General features: G+C 36.5%; 1 protein-coding gene across 2 annotated transcripts in view; it reads right to left on the bottom strand.

The window, feature by feature from the left end:
* ASCC3 (activating signal cointegrator 1 complex subunit 3) overlaps positions 1 to 25,639 on the bottom strand; it is a 303,300-nt gene extending 277,661 nt beyond the window's left edge. The window contains exons 1-3 of one of the 2 annotated variants that reach the window (XM_036248171.1): positions 25,534 to 25,639; positions 13,996 to 14,126; positions 11,395 to 11,545 (exon numbers count right to left, since the gene is read on the bottom strand). In XM_036248171.1, coding sequence (XP_036104064.1) covers positions 11,395 to 11,545; positions 13,996 to 14,085 — 241 coding nt within the window. In that variant the 5' untranslated portion in view covers positions 14,086 to 14,126; positions 25,534 to 25,639. Of the gene's footprint in view, positions 1 to 11,394; positions 11,546 to 13,995; positions 14,198 to 25,533 lie in introns of those variants that run through there. The other variant, XM_036248170.1, reaches the window with a different exon arrangement.
* Positions 25,640 to 27,637: the final 1,998 nt, after the last annotated feature.

Raw genomic sequence — 27,637 nt, 5'->3', positions numbered from 1 at the left:
ATAAAAGGTGCCCATAAAACAGAAAAAAATATCTTAAGAGAATAAATGCAATTAAAGTTTGACTTGCCAAAGCTCTGGCAAGCCCCACCTCCCCTCAACAAACTGGAATGAGAAGGGAAACCTACAGGAACCCTAGGGCTTCTCCACTTCATCCTCCGGCTGAACCAGCACACATTCGCCGTGTCGTAGGAACAAGTGGTGCGCTTCTAGAGTGGAAATTTGTAATAAGTAGTCATGTTCTTATTTTCTTAAACTATATCCAAAATTAAATGTGTCGGATTAACAAAGGATATTGTTTACAAACAACCTCCTTTTTGTTCATTTCCCTTTATATTTCACGTATAATTTAGTATCGAGTAATCTTTCAGCGGTTCTCAACCTTCCTAATGCTGCGACCCTTTAATACAGTTCCTCATGTTGTATGTGGGCGTAACTGCATGTGAGCGGACCCGCATGGAGACAGACAGAGGAGCGGTGTTTCAGTTCCTAAGGCCACTGGAAATATGTGTTTTCCGATGGTCTTAGGTGACCCCTGTGAAAGGGTCATTTGACCCCCAAAGGGGTTGTGAGCCACAGGTTGAGAACCGCTGTTTTTTTTTGTTGTTTTTTTTTATCCTCACCCGAGGACATTTTTGCATTTTTTTGTTCAGACAGAGCTGGAGGGAGAGAGAGGAAGAGAGATAGAGAGAAACATCAATGTGAAGTGACACATCGAGTGGTTGCCACCCGCACGACCAACCAGGGTCGGGGACAAACTGCAACTGAGGTACGTGCCCTTAGCGGGAACCGAACCTCTGTAGCGCAGGCCGTCGCTCTAACCGCTGAGCCAAACCGGCCAGGGCAACCGCTGTTTTAAATGATTTTTATGTTGAAGCTCTTGGGTCAGTTAACATTTGCTCCCAATTCTAAAAGTGTTTCTGTTTCATACCCCTGACTATGATAATCTTTCTAAGAACAAGAATTTTAAGTTTAGTTTTATCCTTAAGATAAAACCTTGGTGAAAAATAAAAACTAAATAATCAACTGGCAAAAGTTTGTAACTTAAGACCTCCAAACTGTTAAGGAAGCTACTCTTCATATCAAACCACTTGAGTATCTTAGTTTTCTATCCACAAAACAATGAATAAGGCAGACTGTAAATCAGAAAATTGGCTTTATATACCTGGCACTTAAACTGCAACACATTTGAAGAGATACACTTAGAAGGTCACTAGAAGACTTTTTATTAACAATAAATACTTGTCCTGTCCACTTAACAGTTATATTGAGAGCAAATGAGATGTGAAGTGTTGGTGACTGATTATTATAACATCATTATAAAAGAAATTTCTAAAATTAGTTGAGTGATGATTAAATCCTCCTCAACACAAAATTTACTTCTATATTTTCCTTTGATTGTAAAATATTAAGAATTAAAGAGTTGTAAATTGTAACTTTTTAAATAGCCTACTCTAATAGTTGAAAATTTCTTTAAAAGGGACGAGCAGGAAATTTTAATTGAATAAAAATATCTATCAACTGATTGCATCCTTAATTTCTAAATATCCAATTTAGAAATTGTCAACAAATGAACTCCTTAACCAGTAAAATCTTCAATGTTCTGCATTATACCATCTTTCAAATAATCACCAAATTATCAAACAAACTAATAAAGGTAAGTATTTACAATATAGCTTTGGGGGGAATAAACTAAACAATTTATGTGATATGAATTTAAACACGGCTAAGTAATGTAATTTAAAATAATGAGCTTCATTTACTTTTTAGTGTATTATAACTCTTGTACATCAAAAATCCTCCAGGAAAACCTTGCATTAAGTAGGTAAAGTATTCAAGAAATGTTCAATCTGTAATTTGAAGTAAGGTTTAGATGTTAAGATTATTCCTGTGCTTCAACAGGAATGATGGACTGCCTTCAGGGTGAGCAAATAATGAAAGGGAAGCAAAAACAGAGAAACAGATTTGGTACAGAAAAAACAGTAGTAGTTCAAGAGATTAAAAAGAGGCCAGGGTAATTCACCATGTTTTAAAGTTTGCCATTTAATTGTATGTGTATCCATTACAAAATGTGAACACTCATCTAACAATGTAGGCTTTAAGTTAACATCCAGTCAATATATTACCATTTTTGGCACTATAAAATCCGGCATCAAATTACAATTTGACTTTCCCAGCAGTCAGAGAGCTAACAAAAAAGTTTTGAATTCATATATAAGCTTCCTATAATAAAATCATTATTTTGAGCATCACTAAAGAAATAAACTATATCTTTGAACAAATTACATAGCTCACTGAGATTTAACTGGCATTTCTTTATTTTCTTTTAATATCCAAGGGAAAAGAAACACTTTATAAAAAGATAATTTAAAGTATACATACACACCAGGTGCAGCATCCATTTATAAGATGCTTAGTTATAGACTTGATAGTACAATAAAGAAAATTAACTTCAATCTTATAAATGCTTCTGAGGAGTGCATTATAAATTTTCTTATGCTCAAGGAATCATAATAATTTATAAATGAAGAATAATAATTGATAAACTAAAGCATATTGTGAAGAATTGATCCTATTTCCAACTCTGGTCATTGCTACAATATCCATTCAATTTATAGCTGTTTTGCCATATCCCCATGTAATCTGAACTGCCTGTTTATTATGGTTTTGTTACTCAACTTTTTTATTTTATAATTTTTCTTGTAATATGGACATTTATAAACAACTCTGTCCTTGAAACAGTTAAAACACAATGCGATTCTGTTCCTAGTTTTCTTCTCTATAAATTTCTTCCTGACCTACCCAAGCAAAATTCCTGCCCTTTTTGTACCACATCATCACTGGGCATATACATCTATCATAACATTTAACCACACAGAAAAACTATTTGTTCACCAATGGCTACTGGTACATCTAGACTATAATAAAATTATTAACTGACAGCCATTTACCAGGCTTTACCCTAGGCACTTTGTAGTACTGCTTCACATTACAACAACTATACAAAGTAGAAATGCCATCACCATATTATATATGAGGAAACAGATTTAGTGATATTAATTAGCTACCCACTAGTAAATGACAGAACTAAAGTGTATCACATATATTAACTTGAAATTATCCTAAGCTGTAGGAAATAATTTTATGAAAACTTAAAACTGAAAATGAAATAAAAATGGCACAAAAATACAGTTGCAAATATTCTGAACATTAGCTGATTATATCCATCCATGTATCTTAAAGTATAAGCAAGTAGAGTTTATTACAGGAATGCAAAGGTGGTTCAATTGCTAAAAAGTCTAGCAACAAAATATACTTTCAAAAATTAAAGTAGGAAACAGCAAGTGCAGAGATATGATAGCTAGATATCAAGCAGACATGATGAAAAAAGGCAACAGACATGAAATAAAAAAGCAAGCCATTAGCAGTCTTGTGCCCTAACAATATCAAGCTACGGTATGGTGCCAGGGAGGTGTACTAGACTTCTCAGGGAAATCACTTTGTAAATTATATAAATGTCTAACCACTATGCATACACCTGACACTACTATAAAATAATATTGAATGTCAACTATAATTAAAATTTTTAATTTTTTTTTTAAAAGAGAGAGAAAGCTGCTGAATCCTACAGAAGGATTTTTCAGATGAAAAGAATAAACCAAAGCAACTTGGTCTCTGTCACTGTAATAGGTTTTGATATTTGATCTGACTATATTCCTAATACATATATTTAAGAATGTATAAATATGTCATAAAATATAAAAATAGTCATGAGAATGCTACATACCAATTTTATGATATTAAGACATTACCAGAGACTGAGTAGGTAGTTCTGACCAAATCAATAGGATTTTATTCCTTGAAAAGAAAATAAGAAGGAAAGATAGCCAAGTGTTGAGGTGAATGAGGAATACATAGGAATTTGTTACTTTTATTTTTATCAGTCTGAAATATGTCATGAAAACTGCTAATATAAAAAGCCATAATTTTTACTTTTTAATGAATATAACAAGAATATATACAGTACACATTCAGCTCAAAGAATTATCACAAAGTGAACACATCTATGAAATTTGGGTAACTAAGAAACAGAACATAATCAGCTCCTCAGAAACTTCTCCCATATCCTATTCCAGTCATTATTACCCCTTTCCTTGAAAAGTAGCCACTACCCTGACTTCTGAAACCAGCGATTAATCATACCTAGTTTTCAATTTCATATAAATAGAATCATTCAATCGGTTCTTTTGTGCTTGGCTTCTTTCAATCAATATTGTAAGATACATTCACAATGTTATATGTAGCTGTAGTTCCTTACTGCTATAAGGTAATCTATATATCATAATTTACCTATGCCATTAGCAAACAGTGAATTGGGTTGTTTTCACTTTAAGGCTATCACAAACAATGGATACATGCTTCTTTTGTATATATGTGTAGGTATTTTTACTAGATATTTATGTACATGTTACTGAATAATATATAACAAGACTTAAATTTTAACTTGTCCAACCACAGTAGAGACTATTAAATAAAGTATTCAAAGCAGTCATACGAATTTAGACTCCACCAGCAGTGGTTGAGAACTTTTGTTTCACATTCATGAGCCTGACAATAATTGTCATGCCAGTGTTTTTAATTTAACTGTTCTTATGGTCATGCAGTGACATTTCCTCGTAACTAATAAGGTTGGACATCTTCTCGTTTATTGGCCATTCAATTATGGTCTATGAAATGCTTGGTCAAGATTCTGGCTCATTTTATATAGGATTATCAGTCCTTTTCTAATTGTTTTATAGGAATTCTTACTTTGATGTAGATACAAAATCTCTGTTTTGGTTTTATATGTTGAGGCTATGACTTGCCTTTTTCCTCTTGAATAAAAGCTATCAATTTTAATGCAACCCAGTTTACCAAGCACTCCTTTTACGAGAACTTGTTTTGTTTAATAAATTATTCCATATAAAAGATCAATAAGATATTCTTCTACATTATCTTAAGAAGATTCATTGTTTTAAGCTTCATGTTTCATTTTACAATCTACTTAGAAGAATTATCTGTACAGGTAATATATATGTATTCAGCTGACCCAGCATCAAGTACTGAAAAAAGAGCCACATTTTACTACTTCATGACCTCATGATAAATCAAGTGTCTATTATCTACAGGTCAGTTTCTTGACTTTATTGCATCCTTGGACCAACACCTGTCTAAATTACTGATCTTTATAATAAAAGTTTTAATATCCAATAGAGTAAGCTTTCCCTCTATTTTTCAAGGTTGACTTGGCTGCTCTTTGCCTTTGAATTTCCATATAACTTTCAGATTATCTTGTCAATTTCCATATATAAACACACCCTCAATCACAAGCCTGTTGAGATTTTGATTGGGATCACATAGAATCTGTAGATCAATTTGGATAAAATTATCTCTATATCGTGAGTGTTCAATCCTTTGTATAGACTTCCCTCTATTTAGGTGTTCTTTAATTTTTCTCAGTAATATTTTAGTTTTCCGTGAGGAAATAATTGCTCATCCTCTGTTACACTTACGCCTAGGTAGTTGCTGATTTTTTAAAATGCTTTTGTAAATGGCATTTTAAAAAATTTCCTGCTGGTAAGTAGAACTAAAATTGTATTTATATTGACTTTGCTAAAATTCGTTTTCTAAAAATATAGTCATGTGAATAATGACAGTTTTTAAGAAATCGTTATGCCCTTTCTTTTTCTTGCCTTGTATTAGCAAGAACCTGTAGTACAGTGAGAAATACAAGTGGTAATAGGCATTCTTGTCTAATTCCCCATGTCAAAGGAGAAGCTCTTTTAACACTGCATCATTAAATATATTTGACCCTGTTTTTTTTTCCATAAATACTCTTTATCAAATTTTGTTCTAATCCTAGTTTGCTAAAATTTTTTTTTATTGTAATTGGATATTAGATATCACAAAATGCTTTTTCTTCATCTATTGAATAATCATGTGATTTTAACCATTTATTACCTTACACGAATCACTATTTTTCCCTATTTATGAACCCAATAATTAATATTTTGTGCACTCATGTGCACTTGCATTCCCTCTCTCATACATAGATCACGCATTTTTTTTCCCCACTGACCCATTTGAAGTATATTGCAGTCTTCATGAAGCTTCACTATAAACACTGCAGCAAGCAATCTCCTGAGATTTAGGATATCCACTTACAAAACCACAACACATCTCACCTAAGATCTAACACTACCTAATAATACCCAGCACATATTCAAATTTTTATGACAGCCCTAAAAGTATCTTTATAATTTTTTTCTGATTCACTATTCAATCAAGAACAGCACATTACATTTGGTTATTATATGCTTGTAAAGTCCTTTAATCTGCAATACTCTCCTATTTTTAAATGACACTATATGACATTCCCCTGTAAAGCCATTGAGACATTTAGATATCTTAGTGTAAAGGTTTTTAATTACAGATTTAGTTTTTGTAATAGTCAAATATTCAGATTCTCTATTTCCTCCTTTGTCCATTTTAGTCCATTTAATCTGTCAAAAACTCTGCTCATCTTCTTATCTTCCTTTTTCATCTGGCTTCTTCTTCTGGAATAGATAATGACTGCCAGGAAAGAGTGGTCCTAATGCCAGAGTCACATTTCTGGGTTTATTTCTGCTTCCAGATCTTGGCCCCATAATTATTCATTGCTTTGGAGATACTATGATGCAATGAAACTTTTCTATTTTACAGCTTTTCTAATTATTCTCAGCAGAGAGTTGTTTCAAATTACCTTGTCTGCCAACTTATGGATAGTGGAACTCTGACCTTTTTTGGAATCCACAATTTTCAAGATAGCTGCTTTTTACAGGTACTCCTGCCTCATCCAATACACAACAGGTCTTTATTATATTAAATGCCTACCCTTACTTGCATAGACAAAATTGCCCGATCCTACTAATATCTTTTGTTTTTAATTTTCAAGTAATTTTTATTTTTATTAATTTTTGTTACAGATGTTTTCTCCTTTTACTCCCAATAACACCCTCTTCCCATTCCCGTTACCCACAGCCCCTTCACAGTTTTGTTGTCTATGTCTGTACGTTCTTTGGTTCATATATCTCCTGCAGTCATTGCTTTATAAACTGCTTTCCACCCTCGGTTCTGATTCTTTACCTTTTATAGTAAAATCTTGTTTCCTTGACAACTTGATAAACATAATAGATTCCCAAATTCCCTAAACCACGCTTTGTAAGTCAGTCCTGTCCAACCTCCCTTTTGATTTGTACTTTTCTTAAAGACAAAGCTATTAAAGGTAAAAATGCATAAAAACGTCAAACCCAAATAAAACAGGGGTGATAAATTAGAGAAGGCAAAACAAATAGGTCTGTGTATGGCAAAATGTGAATTACTGAAAACAAAACAAAACAAAAAAACTAGTTCAATTATAACTGAGTCCTGATTTGTACTTATACCACAGTAAAATCATTGGATCACCCTGTTCCGGCCTTCAGAGAAAGATTCAGTTCCAGAGCTGATCAGGGAACTGTCAGGTCTATCTACCGACCTTCCCTCCAGGCTTGACTCCCATTCTAGTTTCTATTTATGCTGTGAAAATCTTAAACCTCTGTGAAAATACTGGAAAATTAACCTCCTGTAATAATAATTTAAAACTCTAAGTCACAGAGATACATGCCTAACACATGATGCATTTTACTGACTGCCACTCTCAATCTTGACCTCTTTATTTTCAAAAAGGTTTTTACTTGAAGCACATAAAATGCACTGACAAAGTTTCACTGCACAAAGAATATAGGTTACTATGACTGTTTCTTCTTCAAAATCCACAAAGATAGCTATTTCTACAATGAATATTTGGATAAACTAAGATTAAGGTCCCAGAATACTATTTTTAAATAATTTATAATATTTTCTTCCTAAAGCTACATTTTATTATTACAATAATCTAGATTGAAGAATAAAATTATAAATAGGTATGAGAATACTATAGTAAATGTAAATCTGAGAGGAAAAATACTTTAAAATAACAACAACAGAAAGCTGCCACTTGTAAGACATTTTCAGCATCAGAGGTAGGAGAGACCATATAGGAATTTTAGTTGGATTTTCAATACTTCCTTTATTTACTGGGTCTTTATTGTATCCCCTGTACCAGATTAGGCACTGGAGTACAAAGACGCTGTGAACCATGGCATTCCTTTAGCATCTATGGCACTCACAGTCCATCAGGGAAGGGTCTGGTGTTACAACTATCCAACAATGAGAAAATGCTCCAAAAAAGTATGGAATATATGATAATCTAACAAAACACTATCTACTAAGATCAGAAAGGAATAACAGGACATAAATGAAGCCTAAGCTACTTCTTCAGAGATGAGAAGCACTTCCCCAGATGAACACAACGGGGAAAGTTACAGTAACACATACATGACAAAGATGGAAAAACAAACAGTAAGCACTGTTCAGGAAATTAAAATAGTAAACACTGCATATGTTAGGAGTAAAGCTTGCATGTAATAGAATGGCAAAGAGATGAAAATGTACAATGTTTTATCTCATAAAGGAGCTTTTTTAATGTCCATTCTAAGGAATTTGGTCTAAAGAGTAAGCTGGGGGAAAAAATGAGCTTTGCTTTGATTTTACAAAGATCAGTCTACTCACAGTGAAGAATTTGAGGAAGGAAAGAAGGCTGAGGGAATAGGTTAATTCAGGAGTTCAAACATCAGATGGTAAAAGCTTAAACTAGCGCAATGTAAATACGCAGAGGAAGTAAATTTGAGAGTAGCTAAAAAGTAGACTTGACAGAAGTGGACCTCTGTATGCAAGGAAAGTAAAGAATCTAGGATTTCCATCATATTTCTGTTTTAAAATCTGGGTCTAGGCCTACCTTCACCGCAAATCAACCAGGGATTCACTTAACCTTTATGAGCCCTGTTTCTTCACATATAAAATGAAGAAATTGGACATGTTCCCTGATGTCCCCACCAGCTTAAAATACCTATTACTTTAACTAGTGAATGTACATGATCTTAAACAAGTACCTCTATTCTTATATTATACTTAATTGAAATATATGTGGTTTTTCCCTTATTCTCTTGCTTTACCTTTTTAATAATTATACCTATGCTGAAAGAGTGGGATATTAAAAAAACCACAAAGACATATTTACCAGAGACTAATCTTTTCAAAGCTCCTAGTTTTAATTACATTTCCAGTACCAGTAGTATTTTCATATTCTGGACTCTGACTATAAGAAATGGAAAGAATCTAGGATTTCAGAAAGAGTAGCTGACTACTAGTCAACTATTAGTTTCACTAAAGCTAACAGTTATTCAACTTAAACACAGCATTAAAAAGTATTATAACAGAGCATTTTTCTAAGTCCAGCCCTAAGATTTCATCTGTCATGAAAATATCCTTCTGAGATATTACATCTCAAAATAGTCAATTCCTTAAACATATCAGTCAAGAGATTAGTCCCTGAGGATGAATCAGATGTTTCATCAATGGGCAAAACTCCTAGGATGACGTTTAATGACTGGTATTTAAAACAATCACTTTTGACTTATTAGAGATATTGGGAAATAGTATAAAGGGTAATTTTTTTAAGTCTTAATTTCTACATCATTTATATATAGAAATAATTTAGTTGTGGTACTGAACAAGGTCAATGTTTTACTAGTGTTTCTGCTAAGTATTCTGAGGCATTTTTATAATGGAACTAAAGAAGAGGAAGAACAGTTTTGAAAAGTCCTTTATTAGTATTCCCCCTGCCATGCCCCTAACATCTTAGAAATGAAGACAAGAGGATTAGGATCCTAGTCAAGGTAGACTGGAGACTGCATTTTCCCTGAATCTAACTGTCTCTATATTCTTAAAATATAAAATGTGATTCCATGCCAAATGCTTCACAAATTTCATCAAAGTGTGCTCTATTTCCCCTAGGCTTCAGCAAACTTAATTTTTACTAAAGCCCTTGAACTTCAGAAAAATCATCTCAATGCAAAAACATTCATGCCATTCAATTATACTTTCACAACTTAAAACAATGAGAACATTAAATTCAATAATATATTACAAACCAATGATAATTAAATGATATATATCAAAGTCAAATGATCTGAATAAATATAAAGATTTGATAAGCAAAAATACGAAGCATTCATATGTATGATATATATCAGAAACACCCTCCAAAGCCGGTTTGGGAAAAGAAAACTGCCAACCAATATTTGGTAGTGATTTAATTTTCCCTCTACCAAGAAATCACCTGACAAAACTTTTTTGTTTATCAAGTGAAACTTCATTAAGATCCTAAAATATGCAAGCACTATTGTAAGTACTGGGGATGGAACATTCAGTAAGAAAAAAAAAGATCCTATTCTTATGAAACTTATATTCTCGTCACAAAACACAGGTAATAAACAAGCAAAATATATGGTAATGAGAAATGTTATAGAGAAATGTTATCAGGGTTATAAGATAAAGAGTGCCTGGGTTATAACCTAGGATTGGATGGTCAGTGAGGGCCTTACTAAGGAAATTACTTTTTTAGGTGAATTCAGAACAAGAAAGGATCCACCAACTCTCAGATTAAGGCATAAGAACACTCTAAGTAAGAGAAAACAGCAGTACAAAGACCCTAAAAGAGGCACCAACTTGGTGGGTCTGAGGAAGTGAGAAAAGGCCATGTGTTTGAAGCACAGTTAGTAAAGGCAAGATGAGTTGAAGTCAGAGAGAAAGATGGAGGTCAGATTACACAGGGCCAGAGTTTCAGTCTGAACCTTTTGTAGGTAACAAACATGAATCTGAAAAATTCAGAACTACAGTAGTGTTAACTATGCCAGAGTCTGAAATGTGATAATAAATGTCAATGAACAAACTCAGATTTTTATCATTGTTTTGTTTTGAACCTTGGAAAAGTAGTATATGTTAAGTATAGTGTAATTACAATCTCTAATTATAATTTCCTCCAAGTACAATTAGTTGATCAGACTGCCAGTGTACGACAGGAATTGAAGCGAAGTTCACTTTCAGTGCTGCCCCTCACCGTGTGCCAGGTGAGCATCTATGACACTGAGCTACATGGTTTTTAAGGTTCCCTCAAGCTACATTAAAATTTTAATTCACCTTATCCCTATTTCAAGCATGACAGTGGGTTTCAAACTCGAAATTCCTATAAATGCCTCATGTTTGATTGTATTGTAATTACTTGTTTAATTCTGCCTCTCCGACTCAATTTTAAGCTCCTTGATAAGATGATCTTTCATAATTATGAATACTTGCTTGGAAATTTTAGCCTTGCATTCTATAGCATATAATTTAAGAGAAATCTTAAAGAACCTTAGTGGTTCTTTAAAATAAATAAATAAATAAGCAAAACTATACCTATTTGTTTTGCAGCCTGCAATATATCTTTTAAGTCTTCATTTACACTTTGCATCTCACTCTTCTCCAGGTTTTCATTCAAAAATTTTACTATCTTCTTCCATGTCACGTCCAAACCTACAATTTGCTCATGAAGTTTAGATCGCTTCATCTGAAACACATATCATATAGAGGCAAGAGGCACATGGGTTAAAGGTTTTCTCAAATCCACTATTTATCACATCTATTTTGCATCACATTATACAATACAAGAATTCAAAATTGTATCTATTCACATCAAAATTTACAGCTCCCGGAAGGAGCCTTATTTGAATAAGATTAAAAAGAATCTCATTTGTTTAAAATATATGTTTAATAAAAGCTTTTTTAACAGTTTTAATCACAATGAATAATCATTATGAAATTATTTTCATACAGCAAAGTGAAAAGCAAAAAGTCCTACATTGAGATGGCAATAGGCAACATCCCATGTGTACTTCTTTTTGACAAAGCTTAGGCCATATTGTATATAAGAATTTTATGTCATACTTCTGATGAAAGGCATTTAAAGCAAATTAGATTCCACAATGAGTTCAATATATTCAAATCAGTATTGCTTCCTAAGTATGATCCTAAAACATGTTAGGCATCCATGAGATTCTTATCTATGCACGCTCTTTTCTTAGCATTATAAATCTTTCAATTCTTAAGAACTGACACAGAAAGCAATAAAATGTTTACTTCATACCACTGGCCTTAATCCATGGATTAACTTCATGAGGCCCTTGACCAAAAGAAAAAGGAGTGGGTCTGAGAGAAAACTGTAATGTTCCTCTTGGCTGTACTGATAATACTGAATAATTCACTATTACTTCCTGGCCTCAGTTTTCTAATTTAAAATGGAGCTAATTAGCCCTGGCCGGTTTGGCTCAGCGGTTACAGCGTTGGCCTGCGGTCCAGAGAGACCCGGGTTCGGTTCCTGCTAAGGGCATGTACTTCGGTTGCAGTTTGTCCCTGGCCCTGGTTGGGTCATGCGGGAGGCAACCCCTCGATGTGTCCCTTTCATGTTGATGTTTCTCTCTCTACCTCTCTCTCCCTCCCACTCTATCTGAACAAAAAATGGAAAAATGTCCTTCGGTGAGGATGAAAAAATAAAACTAAAACGGAGCTAATTAATCTAGGGAGAAGAAAATGGGCAAATGTAGAGATAAATAAGATTAACCATAAATTGAATTCTGTCATTATAATGGGTCACAGTACATAAAGGTTCATCTTTTCTCTCTCTTTTGTATATGTTGGGTATTTCCCAAGATAAACAGTTAAATTAAAATGAAGCTCATTATACCTGCCACTTTCTTTCCTCAGGGGGGAAAAACGTGTTTAAAAGCCTATAAGAATAGCCCTGGCCGGTTTGGCTCAGCGGTTAGAGCGTCCGCCTGCGGTCTGGAGAGACCCGGGTTCAGTTCCTGCTAAGGGCATGTACCTTGGTTGCAGTTTGTCCCCGGCCCTGGTTGGTCGTGCGGGTGGCAGCCACTCGATGTGTCCCTTTCACATCAATGTTTCCCTCTCTCTCTCTTCCTCTCTCTCCCTCCCACTCTGTCTGTACAAAAAAATGGAAAAATGTCCTCGGGTGAGGATTAAAAAAAAAAAAAAGCCTATAAAAATAAATGAAATAACATGGAATAAGTATGTAAAGTATGTAGTCATTATACACTTTTAAATTTTAAAATCTTCTGTTGTATCTCTAATATAAAAGCGCCTGTAAAGGGAACTGGTTAGGTGAGGAGAGAAAATAATTCAAGTTTAAGACGCAATATTAATTAACTGTACATAATATATCTTTATTTCAATTGCTATGAAAATGAAAAACAGCTCCCATCTTTAAAAAGGTTAACTGTTTTGTTTGTAGCAAAATTCAGTATCACCTTTAGAGGAAAAATCTCCTTAAAGACTGTTACAAATCTTTTCTTCCTAGTATCAATCCTTTAGTGAAGACATTAGTTATAAAACTACATAAGGACTTTAAACATTAAAATTCTAACCTGCTAAGAAACAATGTTAATATTCTACAATAGAGTCAAATAAATCAGCAAAGTGACTCTTCTTGTTTTTTAAAAATAGCCATAGGTCAAGTTCCTTCATATACTATATTAACATGGTTCATTCCTTCATAAGTACAGTCCATATACATTCAGGACTATAAATTCAACAATCAAATATAAAGACCGGGCAGAAGTCAATTATGAGACCAGATAATGAGTTTAAAGAGTAAAATCCCTATTTCCTGTTTCTTTTCATCAAATAAGAATCTGACAGAGTTCCAAAAATTTACTCAAATAATCCAGGGGTAAAATACTAGATTAAATTACAAAATTAATTGTGGTAGGAACCTTAGCAACAGAAAAAATTAACAAAGGATTCAATATCACAATTCTGATTATTCTCTGACAATACAATCATATGTGCTTAAGGTAAATATTCCCATTAGTAAACATCGGAATACACATTCCCTTTCTTAGTAGATAAAAGATACCATTTTAATCACACAGAAGTAAGAAAAAGAATGTCAAATATACACCCATATCCTACATTTATAATGGTTTTCATCTAAGAAAAATTTACCTTTAAGTCAGCCACTTCTTCATTATAATTATTTTGCTTGGTGACATTTGAAAAGGAGCGCAAGGCTCCTGTGAGACGAGGTAAAGCCATCTATTATTCAATCAGTGATCCATACAATGAGAAATATGAAACTGAAACAAAACAAGATGATATTTATCTGTTGGAAGGAGGTGGGTGAGATAATCAAACTCAACAAATTGACCTGCACAAAAGAGAAAAATAAACAATTAGTTAAAAAGCAATTGCTACCAATGTTGAATAATTCTCCTGACACATTTTTGTACCCATGAAATTGTTTATTTTATTTTATTTTTTATAACACACTGGCTATGTTGGGAGAAAGGGAAAAGAAATAAACAGCACTTGTGGTGGGTATTTGTGGGGACTACTTTTAACATTCCTTCAAAATAAGTTCTACAGATTCCCAAGTTTGGTCTCAAACACTGCATCACTACTGACAATAATAGTGACAGAGGAAAGAAAGCACTTGCCCATCTTTTCTCTAATACTGTTTTATGCTCACCGTCTTTATTTCACATTATCCCTTGCTTTCAGAATCTCACTGCCTTTTTTTAAGAGAAAAAGCATATTTCCACCTAAATGCATTTGCATTAGTGGTTCCCTGCTTGGAATGCTCTTTCAATGTTCATGTGGCTGATTCCCTGACACACAGGTCTTGACTTAAAATACTCCTCCCTAGAGGCCTTTCTTGACCACTCAATTTAAGAAAGGGAAGCGTCTCAGTTACTGTCTATCAAAGCACAAAATTTAAATTCTCTTTTATAGCACTAATACATATTTGATATTTATTTGTTTACTTATTTATTTGTGTCATCACACACAGAGTAAAGTTCATGTTTTCGTCATTCAATGATGATTTAGTAAATAGTAAAAGGAAGAAAAAAGGAGATAATGGTAACAGGGAAACTAAAGAACAGTAGAGGAAAGAATTAAAGTAGCTGAGGAAGGGAAGAACTCTCAGGGAAAGAAAGAAGTCAGATGGCCTGATCTAATTTCCCTGTTTACATGCTGACAACTAAATAACTAACCTTCTGGCAAACAGACTAATAACATTTACAATGATGGCAGTCCTATAGAATACTCTTAGAGCTCATCCTGGTTAAAGACTGCTTATTAGAACAAAACTATAATCTACAAGTTTTTAAGGTATGGTTCCCTGGAGAATGTCATATATGCTATACAAGTCTTGGGGACAGTTCTCAAATAGGGATATTTTGACCCTTATGAGTCATTTGGCAATACTTGATGACATTTTAAATTGTCACAACTGGGGGCGTGGGGAGAAATACCACTGGCTTCTGGTGGGTAGACACCAGTGATGCTGATAAATATCCTGTAATACACAGGACAGCCTCTGGACAACAAAGAGTAACACTTTCTGGAATATTTGGAAGAAGAAATCAAAGCAGGAGTTAGTGGAGAGCACAGAGAAGATGGTCTTAAACTTTAGTGTGCATCAAACTCAGCTGGAGGACTTCTCAAATTGCTGAGCCCCACCATGAAATTTTCTGATTCACTCCAAACTTCCTGGTTCAGTAGATCAGATGGCAGATGGAAATGAGATGAAGCACTGTTAAGATCAGAATTCAGAAACCATCAGCCTTATATATATAATCCTCTATTATGCCACTTCAAAAGGGGATCTTCTGTTCCTTACTTGTACCTTATTTCTACCAAGTGGTTAAAGTAATGGAGTCACATTTAATTATTTGGATCAATCAAACACAGCATGTTAAATAAAAAGGATAAATAGACGAAAACAATCACAATGGAGATTCTGCCCACTATTTCACATACTAAATACATGCTCTAGAATGAATGGAGAATAAACAGTAAGAATATGGTGCTTCCTTAGACTGTTTCAATCACCACATGCATCTCAAACTGTGAACATCTTCCTGTATTGCATAACTCCAATGTTTAAAACTATGTTTCTTTTCTAAAAAAATATACATACAATGTGGCCATGAAACATATGCCGACTTTTCACCTGGTTCATCTGAAGAAACTGTGATATGTTCCAACTCTGGAGGAAAAACATGGCTGTATAGGACATACTGAGAGACAGTATGTTGTGACAACCTGGTGTTCTAAAGGATTTTCAAGGGGAATTTTAATTATTCATTATTTCCACCCAACAAGTTCACTTTAGATCCTAATTCATTCTAAAGCAAGAAGCAACTACTCTTGAATCATTTCCAATAAAATTAGGAAACACACTTAGAGCATGGACAACAGAGGAAGCAAGGGAAAGATAAACACATACATATAAGATGTGGCAAAAGTAAGTTTATAGTTATTCATATGGAAAATAATATAATAATTTATAAATAATACCACAAGAATACACTCAATTTCATGTACTCACAACTCTAAACTTACTTTTGCCCCACCCTGTATATGTATTTTTATAGAAAACAAAATATAAATAACAGTTAAAATTAAAGTTTGTATGAGGTTCTTATACCCCAACTACTTACTTAATTAATCTCTAGGTTTCCTACTCAAAGATGGGGGGTGAGTGGGATAAACTTAGTCTCATAACCATAAACCAAACTGTCTTTGTATTACAGGAGACCCCCCATAGTTATATTAATTTTACTTTTAAAAAATGGGTAGAGCCCTGGCCGGTTTGGCTCAGCGGTTAGAGCGTCGGCCTGCGGCACAGAGAGACCCGGGTTCGGTTCCCGCTAAGGGCATGTACCTCGGTTGCAGTTTGTCCCCGGCCCTGGTTGGTCGTGCGGGTGGCAGCCACTCGATGTGTCCCTTCACATCGATGTTTCTCTCTCTCTCTCTCTCTTCCTCTCTCTCCCTCCCGCTCTATCTGAACAAAAAATGAAAAAATGTCCTCGGGTGAGGATAAAAAAAAAAAAAAAAGGGTAGAAATAGCTTTTCTTTTATTTAATATTTTTATTACTTTTAGAGAAAGAGGAAGGGAGAGGGGGAGAGTCAGAGAGAGAAACATCAATGTGAGAACAAAACATCTATTGGCTGCCTCCTGCATGCCCCCTACTGGGGATCAAGCCCAAAACCTCTTATGGGCCGTTACCCAACCAACTGAGCCACAACAGCCAGGGCAGGAAAGCTTTTCTTTAAAATGCCCTTGGGAAATAAATGGCTAGAATAACATATCAGCACCAGATGTGAACAAGAACAGTTAGAAAGAACATGCCACAAGATGAAACAGACCCACTACATGCGAGGCAGTGCGTATTTTATTTCTCCCCACACTGGTCCAGTGGAAAAGGTCCTGGCCCAGATTATCTGAGCAAGGCAAAATTCTCATTCCACCCTAATCTATGGGCCTCTGAAAGGCAGACCCAAGTGATTATTACTGCCCTTAATAAACCCTGAAAGGATTAGTCTGAATTGAAACCATGATTACCTCCTCTCAAGATATATCTTCAGCCCTGGCCGGTTTGGCTCAGCGGTTAGAGTGTCGACCTGCGGTCCTGAGAGACCGGGGTTCAGATCCCGGTAGGGGCGCGTACCTCGGTTGCAGTATGTCCCCGACCCTGGTAGGTTGTGCGGGTGGTAGCCACTCGATGCTCGATGTGTTCCTTTCACATCGATGTTTCTCTCTCTCTCTCTGTTCCTCTCTCTCCCTCCCACTCTACCTGAACAAAAAATGGAAAAATGTCCTTGGTTGAGGATTAAAAATAATAATAATAATAATAATAATAAAATATATCTTCATACACCAAAACAGAACTCCAGTGATGCTCTGAAACCAGTCTTAGCTGTTTACAAAGAAAGGGTTTTCCTGACCTTGTACACTTGTTCCTCAATATCACAATTACATGTCGCACCATTACATTCCTCAATATAAACTCTGCAACTGGTGACCCTTTAGAAATCTGATTCAAATTTTTATACCCAAAGAATTAGAATTATACACTCCAAATCAAAAAAAAAAAAAAAATTATCAAAAGGTCTGATGGCTGTAATCTTCATTTACTGTTTCATGTGTAGTAGATGAAATTCTTAAAAAGCCATAACACTAACACTCTGTAAAAGAAATTGTATACATTTGGTAATAGCAGATGAAATCTTTCCACCTCTCTCTCAACAGAGAAAAACTAGACACTATATACAGGACCCAAATGAATAAATGTGGTGATCGTGAAATATAAAAACAGGTAAGTAAATTATTAATTCATTATTCGTTATGAAGTAGAACAAAAATATAGATGGTAAGAATTCCATTTACAATATTATATTTAATAAATGCTTTACTTGACCTTTCTGAATCTATGTATTGCCATGACCATTATTTAACATTCTGGTATGAATTGTTTATTTCAATATTTATGAATAAAAACTTAGTTACTCATAAAAACAGGGTACTCTCTTTCCTTTTACATTTTATCAGTCAGAAATGTGCCCTGAAAAGAATGCTTGTTCTGAGGTGAACTGTCATTTCCCTACCAGATTCCACCCTGTTACTCACAGCTTCCTAAGCTGAATGATGTTTAAAAGGGTCAGGCCTATATTTCTCATTCTTTCTCATATTCTAATTTCTAAGCCATTTTTCTTAGCAACAAGTTATACACACTACAAATAAGAGGAAAAACAGGTTTTGTTAATGACTTCCAACTTTTAAAAGTTAATTACTGAAAGAAGCATCATACTTCAAAAAGCATCAAACATTAGTAACATATTATTGAAAATCACTTTCTCTGGTATCTTAAAAATTATAGCCTGTGACCTTAAATTTTATAATAGTCATGTAATCATTTCTCCTTGCATTGCTGGTTAACAATTTTTACAGTGAAGATATTACAAAAATCATATTTGTTGACTTTTTAATAAAAATGACATGTTTAGGTTGAACAAGGATGTTTTTCAATGTTTCATAAAGTTTTCCACGTAAATATAGACCACAAAATAACTAGGTCACTAAATACTAAATGTTGCTTTCTGATCTTAAAGTACCTTTTAAAAAATTATCTGTGCTGCCTAATGTCGGTACATTTTCAAATGTAAGCACTCTTTTTCAATGAGTGATTCCTAAATAGTTGAAGATACCTGGCACCCTACTTTAAGCCTTCTCTTTACCAAGCGAATTAGTCCCAATTCATTCCTTCAATCCCCTTCAGTATGCTTTGGTTTATTTCTGTTACACAGAAATACGTATGTAGAAACATGCATGAGAAATATATACACCAGCTTCAAGGTAATGGATTGAGCGGGAAGGGAGAGAAGAGACAAGAGAAAAAATATTAGTAATAGTTTTAAAAGATCTGAAACAAAGCAAATAGTAATACTTATGTCTACATGGAAAGTACAACAGTATTACATTATTTTCTGAAATTTTCCACATGCTTGAAATATCCCATAATTAGAAGCTTTAACTAAATTTTAAATAAACACAGAAGGCTAATAAAAGTGGTAATAGTTGTGAAAGCATCAAACTTAATGTCTGGCAAATAGTAGATTCTAAAAACACTACCTGAAAATTCTCAGGCTTATGAAAGACTGAATCTCTGAATACTGAACATCTGAGTGCTCTTTTTTTAATTTTTTTATTTATTGAGAGAGAGGAAGAGACATTGATTTGTTGGTTCCACTTATTTATATATTCATTGGTTGATGAATGTATGTGCCCTGACCTGGAATCAAACCCGCAACCCTGGCACATCAGGACAACGCTTCAACCAACTGAGTTACCCAGCCATTGCCTGGATGCTCTTTTACTATTCCCACCCATGATGTGCTTCAATTCCATTTAACCTAAATCAGTTCTGCCATTTCCAATCCAGAGTCCATTTTCCATTCCCTTTAGCATAAAAGGAAGCAGATTATGTAGTTAAATGAATCTACTTTCTCTTTTTTTTTTTTTTTTTTATCCTCACCCGAGGATATTTTTCCATTTTTTGTACAGGTAGAGTGGGAGGGAGAGGGAGGAAGGGAGAGAGAGTGAGAAACATCGACGTGAAGGGACACATCGAGTGGCTGCCACCCGCACGACCAACCAGGGCCGGGGACAAACTGCAACCGAAGTACGTGCCCTTAGCGGGAACCGAACCCGGGTCTCTCCGGACCGCAGGCCGACGCTCTAACCGCTGAGCCAAACTGGCCAGGGCTACTTTCTCTTTTTTAACATCCTAGCATTTACTCTAAGAAACAGACTGATGAATATAGCTTAAAAAGTGTGCTAATGTTAGTGTTTCTTCAAGGGCATGAATCCCAGGTTTTAAAATTTTATTTTATTTGTCCTTGTTCTGCATACTCTGTGTGTTCAATTCATATTCTTTAAAAATATCCAGGTACAGTATTATCAGCTTCTAGAGATACCTTCCTCTTCTTCATGAACAGTTATATGTGACTTCACTGTCAGGATTACAATTTCAAGACACCTAAACTCTGATGATCTACTTTTGTGATTATACTCTCAAATTAAGACTCATACAAACCTTTCCTCTAAATTATAGTTGCCAGATTCAGCAGATAAAAATATAGGCCGTAATGTTCAATTTGAATTTCAGGTAAACAACAAATAATTTAGTATAATATTTCCCATGTAACATATGGGACATACTTATACTAAAAAAATAAATGTATTTTTGTATTAAAAAATTACATACATACATATATTCTATCTATTGTCAACTTCATCCAAGAGAATGAGTCCCACGACGATGGGACTTTTGCTTTGTTCACTGCAGTATCCATAGCCACCTAAAACAGTTCCTGCGGCATAACAGGTTCTCAATAAATATTTGTATAATGGCTGAATGGATGTACTGACAGGAAAGAAAAGGAAGGCCAAAGCTGCCACAAAAAGGGACCGTATTTACAGGTCTGGATTCCTATAAATGTATTTGTTTTAATGCTTATATTATCTTTATTTCAATACCTTAAAAAATCTTTTTTCACAAAAATTAGTTTAATTATTTGGTTAATTTATTTCAGTTCTTAAGAAGAGGTATGTTTTACAAACTAGTAAGTTTACTCAAACACAAAAGAAATAAAAATCTAATGTGATTTATCCAACTCAAGATGCCATTTTTCTCAAACTCAAAAACGTACACATGCATAAATGTAACTCTAAAATTAGTATTTGGCTAAGCATCTTCAAAATCTCAAGCTAATAAAGCAAAAAAGCAAAAGCAAGGGTAAAAGAAAAGTCAGTATTTGTTAGAAATTCTAGGGTAGAAGTGAGCTCAGAAGGAAAGTCATAGAATGAAGGAACAGCTTTTACTCCTTTAACTGACATTTCTTAATTATATTTCTACCACATGCTAAACACCAGGTGGGTAGTCATGGTGAGCAAAATCAATGTGGTACCTGCCCTTGTGAAGTTTACAGCCTGGTGAAGAAGACAAGCCAATTAAGCAAGCTATGTTAATACAAAATAAGACTGCTATAAAAAGGGGCAATAAAGAGTGTGATCAGAACAAAAAGAGTTGGGAAGGGGAAGCAGCTTTTTGTGTTTTTCTTAATATATTTTTTCCCTTTATTGATTTTATTTTATGTATTTTTTATCCTCACCCAAGGATATTTCGATATTTTGTTCAGATAGAGTGGGAGGGAGAGGGAGAGAGAGACAAACACCGACGTGAAAGGGACACATCGAGTGGTTGCCACCCACATGACCCAACCAGGGCCGGGGACAAACTGCAACTGAGGTACATGCCCTTAACGGGAACCGAACCGGGTCTCTCTGGACCGCAGGCTGACGCTCTAACTGCTGAGCAAAACCGGCCAGGGCCCCTTTATTGATTTTAAAGAGAGAAGTGAGGAGAAGAGAGAGATAGAAACACTGATGAGAGAGAACATCGACTGGCCACCTCCTGCATGCCCCACACTGGGGATCTGGCCCACAACCTGGGCATGTGCACTGACTGGGGATCGAACAGGCGACCTCTTGGTGCATGGGTCGACGTCCAAACACTGAGCCTTTCCAGCCTGCCGGGAAGCAGCTTTCTTACATTGAGACTTCAAGGATGAAGAATTGGCCAGGTAAAGAGGGCAAAATAGCCCTGGCCGGTTTGGCTCAGCGTTTAGAGCGTTGGCCTGCGGTCCTGAGAGACCCGGGTTCGGTTCCCGCTAAGGGCGCGTACCTCGGTTGCAGTTTGTCCCCGGCCCTGGTCGGTTGTGCGGGTGGCAGCCACTCGATGTGTCCCTTTCACATCGATGTTTCTCTCTCTCTCTCTCTGTTCCTCTCTCTCCCTCCCACTCTACCTGAACAAAAAATGGAAAAATGTCCTCGGGTGAGGATAAAAAAAAAAAAAAAGAGGGCAAAATATTCCAGGTGAGAGGTGAGAACGTTTCACGTTCAAGGAACTGAAAAGATAACTGGAGAGCAGCAGTTAATGAGTGAGGTGATAAGAGATGGAGCTGGAGAGACAGGTAAGAACCAGGTCATGAAGGGCTTGTAAGTCACACCGTATAGAAATTATTCTGATAGAAAAAAAAAATTTCCAAAACAGTTTTGACTTGAGCTGTGCTTAATAAGGATTACCATGACTGCAGTGAAGGGCATGGACCACAAGGCAAGATCAGGAAGAAGAAAGATACTAGGATACTGTTGCAGTCACCCAGATGAAAAACAAAGAGGATGGGTTCCTGAACTGAAGTAATGATAGTGATTCAGAGAAAAGTGGATGAATCCAAGTGATTAAATCAAAACTAGTTGGCTTGCTCTACTTATCTGCATTTGTGGTGGGGTAGGGGGGCAAAGATCAAGGCTGACCTCCACATTTATACATCAGATTGATGGTACAATTCATTGAACTAGGGTGAGTTTTTTAAGGGGGAGAGGAGTGGCAGGAATATCATGAAATCAATCAGAAACAAGTTGAGTTTGAGATGTCTGTATGACATTCAAGAAGTCTGTATGGCATTCAATAAGTCTGTATGACATTCAATGTTCAATAAAGACTGAAAACTCAGGTGTGGAAGAAAGAAGATTGGTTTAAGATATAAATATCAGAATCATGAGGAATACCACAAGAAGAGAAAAAAATCTCCCAAGGATTGCATGTAAACTAAGATGAAAAGGCAGCAAAAGGTGGAGGAACATGAGCCATTAAGGAATAAGGTGGACAAGAATATAAAAGAGATTATGAACAGTAGAAGAAAGGTTTGGGAAAAAAACAGAAGTGTGGTGTCTCCAACACCCAGGGAAGAAGGGTTTTAAGAAATAGGTATGGTCAACCATGTCAAATGATGTCAAAAAATGTCATAAAATGCCCACTGGATTCAGAATGTCAGAAAGGTTCCTGTGGTGTTCTGTTTCTAATAAATACAAACAGAATAGCTCTGAAAAACTGAAGTAAAATCACTCTTCAAACTCCCTAATAACTCACTCATTTCTTTCCAAGTTGATGGCCAAAATCAGTGACTTAGGATACCAACGTTTTCACTTTTTTAATCAGACAAAGCCTCTATTTTGCTAACTTCAGGATGGTCAAGGGAGCATTCACTGGCCATGCATTGATAGTTTTACTTGCCAGAAGTCAATTCACTGAACAGTCTCACTAAGCCAATATTGTTATTACAATCTCTAGGAGTGCAGAAATAGTGTGTCTTGCTTTTCCCTGGTATCTTGCATGTTTCTTGGCCTGTGCCAAGTAATTCAAATAAATATTTGTTCAATGATGTGTACTCAGAGCATTAATCTGTGAAGCTTTGCAGAAGTGAGTTTTAGATTATTCCTTACCACTTCAGTCATGGGAATAGAGACAGTACTAATATTTTTGCAAAGCTTCCTTCACTCCTTAAAGAATGCTCAGAAAAAACTCTTTAGTATGTCTCCAAGGTACTACTTAAAGCAGGTCTCACCTTAGAAAGTGCATGCAGCCCTGACCGGTTTAGCTCAGCGGTTAGCGCGTTGGCCTGCGACCCCCAGAGACCCGGGTTCCGTTTCCGCTAGGGGAGTGTACCTCAGTTGCAGTTTGTTCCTGGCCCTGGTTGGTTGTGTGGGTGGCAGCCACTCAATGATGTGTCCCTTTCACATAGATGTAGATGTTTCTCTCTCTCTCTTCCTCTCTCTCCCTCTGGCTCTGTCTGAACAAAAAAATGGAGTAATGTCCTCGGGTGAGGATAAAAAAAAAAAGTGCATGCACACTGGGAAAAGATGTACTAAAATTACATTTGCAAACTAAGTATCACCCTCATATTAATTTCTATTTATAAATCATTTATGTAGAATTTTATAACTAAGCTTCTTACATCAAGATGGAGATACATTTATTTCTATTATAAATAAGACCAGATTTTAACATTTTTAAAAATTGTTCCATCTGATTAGTTTGTTGGGCATTTTATTCACTGTCAAGAAAGTAAGGTAATTTTTCTGAAAAGAAAACTTATCTCATCAGTAAGCAAGGATTTCCTCTCTTGGAATGGAATATAAGTTTTACTTTATCATATTTGTATGCCATGAATAATTTGATAGTCACCGATAATGTTAAATTGATCTGGCAAGTCTTTGAAAATGCTAGAAAACATTAGTGACCAAAAAACAAAACAACTGTTTATTAGGGACCAAGAAAGCTAAACCACGAAAAATAAATTCATTCAAATAAAATTATTTAGCCAACATTTAATTGGCATCTCTAAGGAGCCTTTTTCTAATGCGAGATTATTACAACTATCATTAAAAATAAAAGATGAACAGGAGCACAATCTGGAGCAGAATCAAAAGCTGAATTATCAACTTTTGACAACACTTTAAAAATAAGAGAAATAATTTCAATGAAAGATGAAATCTGGTGATGGAAATACCAGTTATTCAATCTAACCCTGCTTAGGGAAAGATAGAAACTATGATTACTAGTTAGAACTGCACATGTAGTTTCATTCATATCAAACTTTTACCTACCACTAACATTATACTTCTTTTAAACCAGAAAAGAGCAAGATAATGAACACACTTTATTCAATGAATAAATTAATTTGTGATGAGAAGCCTATTTAAAATAATTGCCCAAGTCCCCATACCACCTCCCTAGCGCAGGAGTGCACACACAGATTTACTTTATTTCAAAATGACATTCTAGACTACTCGATTGCTAAATTCACTCTTACTCTTCCATGGTCAACTCCCTATCCAGCCTATTTACTTTTCACTGTTGGGGTGAAAAATACAAGGAAGCAGCATTCTATCCCAGAAACAACGTGAAGAAAACGAAAAAGTTATCAGTACTTTGCAATGGAAAAAAAAAAAAAAATTAAAACTAATGAAAACAAATTACCCACGCGCAGGAAAGAAAAATCACATGTGGCTATCACTTTGTGGCCCAACACCTGGGAAATATGTGGCTCTATTTATTTATTTTGGATCCCCACCCCCACGTACAAATTCCAAGAATGGGACGAAACTGCCAGAGGTCCCGGACTCGTCCGAAGACCCGCAGAAGGATGACAGCTCGGGGCTTGCTCCGAGGCTGAACGCGAACCCCCCGCAAGGCCAGCCGGGCCGCGTCGCCCACCCCGCAGTCCCGCCTCCCGCCTGCCCCCACCCCGGGCCGCGGCGCCCTTCTCCTCCTCCCACCTCCACTTCCTCACCTCGGCTCCAGCTCACGCGCTTCCCATCCCTCCGTCAGCTCCCGTTCCGCGCCTCCCTCCCTTTCGGTTTTATTTTTACTTCCCACGCCAGGTGGGGTGTTTTGGGCAGAGGATGCCAGCAGGCCGCCGCACCGCCGCGCCCTCGTCCGCACCCCACGCCGGGCTTGCCCGGGTCTCTCCCAGTTCCAGGACACCGCAGGCGAGGATGGACAGACCACCAGTGCCGGACAGACACACAGACCTGGCAAGTAGGGATGGGCGGAGCAGGCGCGGGCCAACACGTCACCCGCCCGCTGCGGCGCCAACGTCGGTACGTCACTGCCTCCAGCCCCACCCCTCCCGCGTGCGCGCGCCGCCGCCCCGCCTCCCGCTCTCTGAGCTCGGAGCAGGACCTGGCCCGAGGCAAGGGCGCGCCCCCGGACGAGAGTGGAGCGGGCGCGCGCGTCCCTGGGACGCTGTGGTCTGGAGCGTGCCCTGACGCCACCAGACCTGCCTCTTCATGCTCCTTGTTTGAGAGTCTAAACCTGCAATTACTTGAGTCGACTGAATGTTCCTCCAGCCCCAGCCTGTAAAGTGAAGACAAGGAGAAAATAATCCCTCTGAAAGGTAAGGGAGAGAGGAGCAGTGAGTGTGTATGAAGAACCAGGTAATTGTCATCCTCATCCCCAGCCAGGGCTCCCGGCTGATGGATACTGGATACGTTGCACGGTTCCCTGGTTTCAAGTCCTGCTGTCCATAAGCCTTATGGATTACGTTTACTTCTCTTCAAGTTATCTCTGCTAGTTGGCCCTTTGTTGGTCCACCCCCATCAAAAACAAAATGATTGATGACCTCTGGCTCAACTGAAAAAACAGGAAGACAACGTTCAGAAAAATGAACTAACCTCAAGAACAGTGCAGTGTATGTGTGTATAGTTCGGGACTAAAAGCCGGGCATGCAAAGGTGGAATGGACAACGGCCCAAAAGACCTTCAGGTTCTTTTGTCTGTGTTCCTGGGGCCACACAGGTGCTGATGGAAGGCAAGAGGTGTATTCAAGTACCAGTAACCTAAGAAGATGGGGGACTCTCCTTCCAAAGCCCATCTTAGCATCTCAGTGCAGGCAGGGAGTTTTTATAGGGGGATCATGGAAAAAAGGGGAACTAAGGAATTCTGGCGACATGTAGTTTCACGTTCCAGCTCTCTGGAGCTTTTCATGTTCACTTTGGTGTGTGTCAGTGGCTGGCATTTTTTCTCTCTGTGGGTTTTATTGCTGATATCTGGGGACAGAATGTTGCAGGCCTGGCCAGCCATAGGCATCTGATACACTTCTGTGGTTGAGGTGGCAAAAAGGGGAACTGGAATGGCTGCTGCCTGTAACATGCTTAAATATGAAACTATTAATATTTTAAGACTATAAGTTTTGTTAGTATATTCTTTTTTTAAATTTTTGTTTACTTAATTAAATATGAGGTTTTATATACCCTATACCCTGTTAGAGTATGAGTTAATAATGTGTTGTGTCCATTTTCTCTTTCATTCCCCCTTCTCATAAGGTATGTGTTTTGTAACCTGGTGGAGCTGTGTGTTATAGAGGCAGCCAAACGTACTCTTTACTGGCCAAAACACATCTGGAGTTCTGTGTTTAGTTCTAGATAGAGCACTTTACAAAGACCTCACAGAAGTTGGAATTATTTCAGAGAAGAGCAAAGTGATGAAGAGAACTCAAAAGCATGACCAATGAAGAAGTAGTGATTGAACTTGAGAGGATTTTTATAGAAGAGAAAAAGCTACTGGGACTATCTCTAAATAAATAAAGACTCATCGTGTGACATGACTTGTTTCATGTGGTCTTAAGAGGTGCACACTTAAGAGAAACAGATTTCAGATCCTGAAAAGAAGATTCCCTTTTAGCACTAGCCAGAGAAGTTGTCTGCCTTAGGATGGATGGAAGCCCAGACCACTGAATTGACTTTAAGTAGATTATTAAGGTTTATTTGAAGGGACTACGTGCAGCCCTGGCTGGTGTGGCTCAGTGGTTAGAGTGTCAGCACTGGCAACAAAGGGTCATGAGTTGGATTCCTGGTCAAGGGCACATTGATCTTGCGAGACAACCAATCACTGTGT

This window comes from Molossus molossus, unplaced genomic scaffold (assembly GCF_014108415.1).
Source record: "Molossus molossus isolate mMolMol1 unplaced genomic scaffold, mMolMol1.p scaffold_m16_p_8, whole genome shotgun sequence".
Taxonomy (NCBI): Eukaryota; Metazoa; Chordata; class Mammalia; order Chiroptera; family Molossidae; genus Molossus; species Molossus molossus.
This window is presented reverse-complemented; position numbering and strand designations above follow the sequence as displayed.